The 10455-nt window shown below is 37.1% G+C and overlaps 1 protein-coding gene and 1 long non-coding RNA gene across 2 annotated transcripts; both read right to left on the minus strand.

Annotated features, from left to right (window-relative positions):
- Positions 1 to 355: 355 nt before the first annotated feature.
- LOC141598165 (enolase-like) lies at positions 356 to 812 on the minus strand. Its single transcript, XM_074418072.1, has 2 exons — positions 739 to 812; positions 356 to 641 (listed from the first exon to the last, which is right to left on the minus strand). The coding sequence occupies exons 1-2, from the start codon at positions 802 to 804 to the stop codon at positions 441 to 443; spliced, it is 267 nt and encodes an 88-aa protein (XP_074274173.1). The 5' UTR covers positions 805 to 812; the 3' UTR covers positions 356 to 440.
- Positions 813 to 903: 91 nt separating this feature from the next.
- LOC141598166 (uncharacterized) lies at positions 904 to 2475 on the minus strand. Its single transcript, XR_012523287.1, has 4 exons — positions 2318 to 2475; positions 1295 to 1381; positions 1061 to 1135; positions 904 to 965 (listed from the first exon to the last, which is right to left on the minus strand). It is a non-coding gene; the product is annotated as an uncharacterized LOC141598166 (long non-coding RNA).
- Positions 2476 to 10455: the final 7980 nt, after the last annotated feature.

The following is a 10455-nucleotide window of genomic DNA, read 5'->3' on the forward strand; positions in this document are numbered from 1 at the left end:
AGTTTTCGAAAGTATATACCAATTATACATAGATTGTTGTTTTGTTTACTACTGTTTCCTGCGAGTTTCGGTTTGGACATATAAACTACTACAGAAATAGGCTTAGAGAACTGTTGTAATTAACATTAGAGAACGCTTTAGAGGCGTTCTCCAACTCAGCGTTCTCTAAAGCTTAGAGAACTGTTAGAAGAGGCGTTTTGTATTCATAATCATAGAGAACGGCTAAAATGACCTTTAGGGAACACCTGATAAGCGTTCTCTTTTCCTAGTAAAAGAGAACGGTTGGGTAAGCTACTAGTTCTCTATCCCTCTTGGCTTTTAAAAAAAAATAATAATAATATTGATGATATTTGAATAAAATTAATATATTTATTCTCATTAAAATCAAATACCAATACCAATACATTTGTTTCACAGCAAGAGCCAAAACAGCAAGCAAACTAACTAAGTCCGATTTCTGCGGTCATCAAGAGATCATCAATTTGTACTTTGTCTCCGATTTCTGCGGTCATCTTAGCATAGTGCTCCCAGTCATCTTGGTCAAAAGGATCTTCAATTGACACAATGGGGTACTCAACCACAAATGACTTGTAGAGATCCTTGAGGGGCTCACCAGAAATCCTTTGTGACCCATCGTTGTTCTGCAAACATCGCAGTCGGTGAAGCCCAATTAGTAAAAATTCTGTCGCGATCAAACAAAATTGATCTTAACCAATTTGAAAGGCAACTGAAGCATACCTCTTCCTTGAAGTGTAAGTCATATGACTTGTCCTCCTTGTAGAACTCAGATGCAGCAACATCCATCCCAATAACCACCTACAATAGAGAACTTGTAAAAATAAGCTCACTGAATAAATTTTCTATGATCAGATTTGACAAACTACCACTGACGAGGTTATTTACCTTGTCGGTGTCTCCAGCCTTCTCAATGCTGTCTTGAGCAACTGTAGACCTTCCTTGTTCTCCTGAAGGGTCTAACGTAGAATATGAATACAGTGTTCAAAAGTTATATCACAAATAAAGACATTAATGAACAAGCAGCTAGTGGTAGTGCCAAAACCTGGATATTAGGAGCAAAGCCACCCTCATCACCAACATTAGTTGCATCTTGGCCATACTTCTTCTTGATCACACTCTGCAATTCACACCACAATTCAAAGAACCCATCAGTACACCGAGCAAAGACAAATATAGTAGTCAAATGAATTTCATGCACAATCAATACTGGTTGATCAAAACACATACATTAGGCATCAATAAACCGAAAAACAATGTCAGTGAGCCCATAACTCACCTTCTGCTTACACCAATCATACTCATTCACAGTTCCATCGAGTTGTTGAACCATGAAGTTGTCAATTTTCGTTTGCCGAGTTGGATCCTACAGAAAGTAACAAAAGGGATACATAATCAATTGCAAAAGACCGACATTAGGATTAAGTGATTAACCAAGTATGCAAGACCGTACACATAAATTACAAAGTAATCACAAAAGAAAGAAGGAATCTACTGAGAGCACTTAAATCTGTTGATCTCAAAATAGAGCATATAATCTCGCTGAAATTAAATATAACAGTAGAAAATTGCTTGTCCTGAAATATTTGGCAGCTTAGCTACTTGTGGCAAACTCAATAGAGCCTAGAATGGGCGAATTCAGGCCATCCCCAAACCAAAAAAAGGCGATATAAAAGACAACAATAAACAACCCAGATCAACAATGAAGCTCATTCACCATGTTTCAACACTATTCTTCTTTAGATTATCACAATAATCAAACCATAAAGTAATCATAATTCGAATTCTACCCAAAATTCCTAAATTAACATAAACCATAAGACCAAAACTGATGTCGAAGAGAAGAATAAACTACAAGTAAGAGCTCAATATTTTCAAACACTTTTCAAACCCTAACATCAGTGTTGTTCGTAATTTGAATACTCTCTCAATGTGTAAAAGGGTAGTCCTCAATTACCTCAATCAATCAAAAAATAAAAGATCCACATGACAGTGACATACCTAATTAGAATACTTTCTATTTGGATGATTACCAATAAACTAATTTTCCATCAAACACAATATAGAAAACAATAGCATACAAAAAAACGAACAAAGATCCAAATATTCAATGAAAAATATCCAGTCCAGAATCAAATTACCTAAAACGCACAACTCAATGACTCTTTATTTGAACAGTAAGTGCTCTTAGACACTTTGATCTGGTATCAATTTAAGTGCAACAAATGATTCTTCAAACGAAGCACTTCTAGAGTAAATTGAGTATACTAAGAATAATCAAATCTAAAAGTCAATCACATACAGTTTTGCACGCAGTAATTGAAGAACACGACTTTTATTTCGAAGTTGTGTCCTTTCTTCTATACAGAAAATACGGATTCCCGTAGGCTTGTGGAAAAGATCCACAGCTGTTTCCACTTTGTTCACATTCTGACCTGAAAAATAATAATTGCCACGAGGATACACTCAATGCTAAGAGGATATACTGTATAACAGCAAGAATACACTACACAACTACATTTGATGTGTAGCATTAAATCCCGGTTTGAGAGTAATTGAGACTGCTAGATAAATGCTGCCGACACCGGCTCAAAATGCAGTTGCAGTAAACTACAAAGCCTTGATAACTTAGTTCCATTTAAATATCGTGGCCGTAGGAGATATTTTCAACCATGTCCGATGATGAACAATTTCAATTAACTACTGAGTTATTATGAGCTTGATTATAGAAAAGATAAGGTTACAGCCAATCATACCTCCAAAGACCTCCGGATCTTGCTTTGTAGTAAGTTCGATATCTTTCGGATCAATAACAACATCAACTTCATCACCGAAAGGAAGACAAGGTTAGAGAGAATTATACAAAGAGATGTAGTTGATCCACATTTTTAGAGAACAAACAAGGAGTTTCATTTCTTAAGATATCTAAATAGTGAAGCGATCCGAACGGTAGAAACTGTGAAAAGCCTATAATTGGGATAACACAATTCTAATGATGAACATATCATCAAATTTTCTGAAAACAAGTGAGCCACAACAAACAGCCCTATCAATTAAAACAACAATCATTCTTATGAACTGAACTGTTATTGACGTCTCAACGAGGAGTGATAAGACAAAAAAACAACAATTGATTATCAAATAAGAATAGTAAGATTAGACAACAAACTAATGCAGTCGATTAAGCCCCCAATTTCAATAACCCTAAAAATCAAGTAATATCAATTTAATCCTAGTAATTCAAATACAACAACAATTGATTATCAAACAAGAATAGTAACATTGGACAGCAAACTAATGCAGTCGATTAAGCATAAAATCGGATGCAAAACCCATAAACCTAACTAAAACGAAATTATTGAAATGGTAGATTATGCAGACCGTATTCAGAAATTACTCAAAGGCGAGAACGGGAAAAGACGGAAAGAAGGATGAGCCGCTAATGAGAGATCGAGTGGGTCTAACGGTGGCAGATTGATTGGATTTTGGTTGGATGATAATGGTGTTAATCAATCGATTATTTTTTTGGGAAATTTTGTTTCCATTTTGGCAGTGGAAACTGGAAATAAGCGTCTGGGTTTTGGGAAATTCACAGAGTTTTGCGCCTTTTTTTTTAAGAAAAGTTTAGATAACTGTTAATATGAAAAGCGTTTTTAATTGTTTTTTTAACACAACGCTTATTTAGGAGAGGCGTTCTCTTTGTTGTGAGAAAACGGTTAAATAACTTAACCATTCTCTACTAGGTGTTACTTATTCATGTTTTTGTAGTAGTAATAGACAGTTGTTTTGTTTATTGATGTTTCGTACCAGTGTCGGCTTGGGAGTGAGGGTAGAGTATGATATGAAAGAGAGTTGGGTATGGTATAGTAATATTCTGTTGATGGGACACAGTTATGAGAGGTTGTTAGAGTACTTTTGCTCTTGTTTTAGATGAGGCATTGGTGGACATAGTTGTGGCAAGATATTTGTGGAACGTGTGTGCTGAGCTGGAAGCGACAAGTGGTTTGTAATATTTTTTTGAGAGAGTGAGTATAGGGTGTTGGGAATTAGTATTATATTAAGCTATGGATGAGTTTTGCGGTAATAAAAGAAAAGAACTTGAGGATCTAATGTGAGTGTGTGTAACAAGTGTGGATCGTGAGTTATGCTTTTGGAGATAGGTCCTTTATATAGAGAGGTATGTCGTGTTGCGGTAATGTGGAAGAGTTAGAGTATTGGTTATGCTAAGGATTTTATGATATAGGTTAGGTGGGGTCCTGAATGAATTGAGTTATGAGAACTTTTAGAGTAAGAGAACCTTGGAAATAGGAATGGTTATAGGTTGAGCTTATAGGTGATTATCTTTGACATGCGGTGGTGATGAGGATAATGAGAAGATATGGCTAAGGATATAGTACTAGTGAGTTACGAGGACGTAACATTTATCTTAAGAGGAGTAGGATGCGACAAAGAGAGTTTGATGGTTGTACATGTTGTCGTACATTTGGAAGTTTGAGTATTGGTGGAGAATAAAGGATGGATTTGTATTGTGATTGATATTGTTAAGAGGTCATGGCCGTGCTTGTAGTAGTATGATGTTTAGGAGTGTGAGAATACTTCGATAGTGTTGACAGTTGGATGATGATGTTTATGAGTGTGAGTAAACTTCGAGGACGAAGTTCTTTTTAAGGATGGTAGAATGTAACATTCCGTTTGGTGGTTGATCTTGCTTGGTGGATTGTTATGACATTGGATTTGCTAGTAGTTAATATGTTAATGAGACGGAGCTAGCGGCGTTTGTGGATGGTATTCGATAGTATATGGAGTTAGTGTCGAGAGGCTATAATGTAGTTGATACGATATCGTGAGCCATGTTGTGGAGGTATACATAGTTTGTGGAGTTGGTGTTAGGAGTTCGTATTTTATAGGTTGGGTTTAAACTTCGGGGATGAAGTTCGTTTTAAGGAGGGAAGACTGTAATACTACGGTTTTATGTGATGTGGGTACTCTACCGAGTAGGGCTTACTCTGTCGAGTAAGTGAGTTTTGTGTGCGAAACAGTGTACTGCTGATGGGTACTCGATCAAGTAGGTGGGTTACTCGATCGAGTAGGGGGCACTCGATCGAGTAAATGAGGTACTCAATCGAGTAAGTAAGTTTTTACGGGGTATTTGACGGGTTTGATAGCAACGCGTGAAAAGGTTATATAAGCTTCTCCGTCAATTTCTTTTTACTTTTTACCAAGTTCTAAACATTTTATAAGAAAACAAACATCGTTGGATTCCCTTTTCGCATTGCTATCAAATCCAAGAGGTTAGAGTCGTTGTCATTCAGAGTTCTTTATACCGTTGAGACCGTCGTATTGTGGGTAAGATTCTTGTGTAATTTTTATCTCGTTTCATTGATATTAGTTGAAATCCTAATTGGGTAAATTGGGGGTTTTGGGAGTATTGTGATTGTTAGTTAGTAATTGTATAATTGTGTGATTGATAGGAGTTGATTTCTTAGAGGAACATTTCTGATTCACTGATTGTGACGATCTTGATGTTTGCCTTTCCAGGTAGGGTTTCCCTACTCGGTTATTGATTACATAGTTATTTGTTGATGGTTGTGTTTATTGTTGATCTTTAACGTATTGGTATTGCGTTTGTGTTGTCATTGTATAATTGGTTGTGCAATTGTCCGTGGTTCGCGAGGCGTGTCCTCGGTTGAGTGGAGTCACTTGCGGGAGTGGCTTCACGCCCTTGATTCGTCCTCTGTGGAACCCGCCACAGGAGGGGATGTACACATTAAGGAACATGGGTTATCACTCGGATTAGATGAGCGGGGATTTGGTGGGTACGGCTGCGGTCCCCCACTGGCGGCGTGGAATATCTATTGCGATGGGTATTCCGGCAGGACTACAAACTTTAGTCTGTATTCAGGTGTGTGGAGATGTGACGGAGTTGGGTGATCTGTGTGTTGTTATCTTGTTTTGTGTAATTAGTAACTGACCCCGTTTAAATGTATTAAAAACTGTGGTGATCCATTCGGAGGTGGTGAGCAGTTGTCTAGGAGGTATGCTATGGATGCGCGCAAGAGTAGCTGGGGATGGAGTCGCCACGAGTCTGATAGTAGTCTTGCGCTGTGTTATCATGATACCTTTGGTTACTTTAGTTGTAGTTTGGTTTTAGAACAGTTGTTCTTTACTTTACAGTTGGTTTTGATGTAATCACTTTAAACTTTATACTTAAACTATGTTTCATGATGGTCACTTTTGATTACTATGCCTCGGGTAACCGAGATGGTAGCACTTCCATGCATTAGGTGGTCTTGGTAAGGCACCTTGGTGTATGGGGGTGTTACAAAGTGGCATCAGAGAGACGATTTTGGAACCTGTAACTAATTAACCCAATTAATTTAGGGAGCCAAAATAAAATGAACCCGGGTAGGAGTTGTTAGGAGCTAATGCAAAGGCTTGGGAGACGTCCTAAAGTCGCGAACTCGCCCTACAACTTTAAACCGGTCACTATGGGGTGTCATGGGATCGCTATGTGCTTACTAATGTTTATATGAATATGATGGATGAATGAGATGTGATTGAATGGATGATGGTGAAAAAAGATGAAGTAATTACTGCATAAGAATATGATTTATGATTAAGAGCATGTTATGTGACGAAAGGGAGAATTTATAATGTGGCTATACTAGTGACATGTGATTAGGGGATGTGATATGAATATACATGATTTTGTTTGCGTAAAGTTATATAATAAAGTTATATACTTGTTTACTGTTGTTTCATATGCACATGTTGGATGAAGAATGTGGTTGAAATGGATGAATTGATTGGAAAAGATGAAGTGACAATTGCATGAGAATATGAATTTCGTGATTAAGAATATGTTTAGGTGACGAAGTGGTCGGTGTATGGATTTTGGTTACTTGTCGTTAAGAGTTACCTAGACCAAAACAATATTTATAACTTCACAAACTACTCTACTTTTAGTAAAGAGGTAAGTAAAGGTCGGATCCCAAGGGACGGGTATTGATGTAGGATTTTCGATTGCAAATGGTCGTGTCTAAGGGTGTCACAATTTGGGTTGAGGTAGGAGATCAACTAAACTAAATAACAATGTAAATAAAGTAGTGAAAGCAAGCAAGATGGTTAAAATGAGATGTAAACAATTAATTAAAGGCACTAGGGTGTCATGGGTTCATAGGGAATTCATGGGTTTTGATCATACAAACATATTTTCTATTAGATGCAAGCAATTATTGTTGTGATGGGATCGAGATAGTGTATATCTTACAATCCCTAGGAAGGTTTGGGTCCCGGAGCCGAATCGATTAGATTGTACAACACCTACAAGTCGACTTAATCCTCCCTATCCAACTATATGCATGGTCTAATGAGACTCGAGTTGGTTTATGTCTTACACTCATTGAAAAGGTAAGTGATGGGTAAAAAATGCAAGGATTCATAGGCTCGCATTTCATCAAACATAACATGTGCATAAGTTGAAATCACAACAAGCAAGCAAATTAATTATGAAAACATATTAGATTAAGCATGAATCAATCCCCATGTTAGTTTCCCTTAATTCCCCATTAACCCTAGTTAAGGAAACTACTCACTCATTATCAAGTTTAACATGCTAACAAGGTTGTCAATCATAATAGCAAGGCAAAACATGATGAACAAATGAAGATGATTAACAATAATTAAAAAGGATTAAGAGAGAATTATACCTATAAAGATGATTCCAAATAATAAAGCAAAGAATAATAGAAGTACTTGATGATTGATTGGAAGGTTGTCAATCCTCCAAATAAACCCAAATAATCTTCTAATTACCCAAAATAAATGATGAACATTAGAGAAATTAAGGAATGATTAAGAAATGAGATTTGTATTAATACTAAATTAAGATTTGATTATAAGATTAAGAGAGTATTAGGACTTGATTAAGATCCTATTACGATGACATGCCAATCTAGGTAGTACAATGGGGTATTTATACTAGAGATTAGGTACAAAGATTAGGGTTACTAAGGGCTTAAATGACTATTAAGACCCTTAAGAAAAGTTGAGGAAGTGCTTCTCTCGAAGGAGATGCTCATCTCCGTTTTAGTGGTCTCCAGAAGATCTGCTCGTCCCGAGCGTCTTGGCAGCAGAGACGGTTGGTTTTGCATGGGGATCCGAGCGGATTTTCGGAGGGACGCTCGGATCATTTGGCCTCACGACGAGCGTCTTGGCATCAGGACGCTCGGATTATAGCAGGGCGACGCTCGTCCTGGGCAGGGAGACGCTCGGATTCCTTCACAGTCACTTCTCTTCATTTCTTTCCTCAACAATCCTTGGGGATCTTGTTGGAGATGCAAGGATCCGTTCATCATTGCCCAATCTACTTTATTATCTTCATAGGCCTTTTAGTATTGTCTTCCCTTTGATGCTTGGTAATTAAATTCGATCAATTTAGCTCCATTTTGCCATGAAAATGCAATAAGGTTTGCACTCCTTTCCTACCAAGGGAACAAAACCTCAAAGAATATTCAAAACGGGAAACTAAAGGTAGTAAATGACCTAGTTATGCACTAAAAAGCATAGGAATGAGCCTAATTCGGGGACTAAATATGCTGAAATATGAGTCACATCACGAAGTGTAATTGTAATATTGTTGTATTAGTAACATGGGAATAGGAGTTGTAATGTATAAGTAGGTTTTGTTTTACGAAAAGTTATAAAGTTAAAGGATGCGGGTAATACATGATTGATAAGTTGAATATTATTTAAGCATGATAGATGTTATTGTTTGGCTTTTGGTAGATAGTAACATGTGGTTAGGGATACTGGTTTTACAAGTATCGAGTCGCTTTTGTTCACTTTGTTGATGTTTAAGTTTTTTGATAGGGAAAATCAAATAGTTATGTTGTTCAATTACAAAGAAGTGTTTTTAAACTGTTATAGCTTGAGATTTATATATTACTTTGATGCGATTCTACTTGGAGGTGATAGCTTGTTCTCTTACGATTCTAACGATATATCACACACCCAAAATGACCAAGAAACGAGTGAGATATGACCGTTTTACGAAAATTGGATAGTGCTGAGAACTGCGTTGGGTAATCGATCGAGTGGCCCTTACTCGATCGAGTAAACCTCTTGTTACTCAATCGAGTAGCCCTTACTCGATCGAGTAGCCCTAGTAATTTGTTGTACGTGCTTCTGACCTTCACCTACTCGATCGAGTAGGTTAAACTCGATCTAGTAACCCTTGTTTTGGGTCACATGCTTATCTTTTGACTTCGTCGCATATCATGTTTAATTGAAAGTTGTTCTTTTGCTTCTTTATGCATTATTTTACATATGTGTTGGTCCTGATGCGTAAGTTAACCAATATTATGATGAGGGGAGTGGCACCTTGTAATGGATATGAGTTTTGTGGGTAGGACATGAGTTATATGGGGTTGTGATGAATAGTGGAAAAAGAAAGGAAGATGGATGAGCTAATCGAGACAAGGAGAATGTTTTGTGAGATGTGGTGAGTGATATAATCACGAGTTGGAGTAATGTAAAGGTAAGTGTATATGGACGAGGGGTGATGTAAGTATAAGGAATGTAAGAATGAAAAGGTTGAGATGAGGGATGTGAATAGTGGCAAATTGGGATGTGTAAGGATTTATGGAGGGTCATGGTTACGATTGTGTTGATTACGGTTATAATTGATGGAAGGTCGTTATAGAGGGATGGAAACGACTGTTGTAAAGTGAGATCAAGTCGTGCCGCGATGTGTAGATAATGGTCGAGTTTAGGAATTGGTATTATCAGGAGGTGAAACTAATGTGTGTTTTCCTTGGGCAATTAACGGTATGAAAAGAGTTTTGGTTTCTAGAGGCGGAAAAAAAAGGTGAAGAGTAAACTTTGTTGGTGTGGACGGATAGGTGACAAGTATGAGTGATAGCATGATGAGAGAAGATCTATGGTAAAAAAGAGTGAGATGGTACTAATATGAAATAAAGGGATTTGAGTTTTGGAGCAATGAGAAGGTAACTGGAGCACTAAAGAGTTAGGTAGAAGGAATAAGGGGTTGAATTGTTAATTGATTTTGTCGAGTGTAAAAAAGAAAAGAATGAGGGGAGTAAACTAGGAGAATGTTGACCGAAGTATGTGATATAGAAGTAAGTAATCGTCGAGATGCATGACACTATCATAAGGATGTGAGTTAATGGTTATATAGTAGTTTCAGGACAACATGTTAGTCATGAGTTTCGAGGAATTAAGGGAGTAAGAAGTTGGTAGAGTATTTGCACGATATGAGATTTTGGTGGAGAGTTAGGTGACGATACAATTAAGGATAGAATTTGGAAGAATGTTGAGGTAAATTTTGTTGATGGATTTGACGTTCGTTATTTGGAATGCTAACCGAAGATAGGAAAGGTAAACTTATGTATTTTAAAATATAACTTTAATGTTTTACGA

This window comes from Silene latifolia, chromosome 9 (assembly GCF_048544455.1).
Source record: "Silene latifolia isolate original U9 population chromosome 9, ASM4854445v1, whole genome shotgun sequence".
Lineage (NCBI taxonomy): Eukaryota > Viridiplantae > Streptophyta > Magnoliopsida > Caryophyllales > Caryophyllaceae > Silene > Silene latifolia.

Coding starts and splice junctions, on each gene's coding strand:
- LOC141598165 (XM_074418072.1), bottom strand. CDS start 804: ATGGATGTTGCTGCATCTGAGTTCTACAAGGAGGACAAGTCATATGAC. Junction 642..738: donor ACTTACACTTCAAGGAAGAG/GTATGCTTCAGT, acceptor CGATGTTTGCAG/AACAACGATGGGTCACAAAG.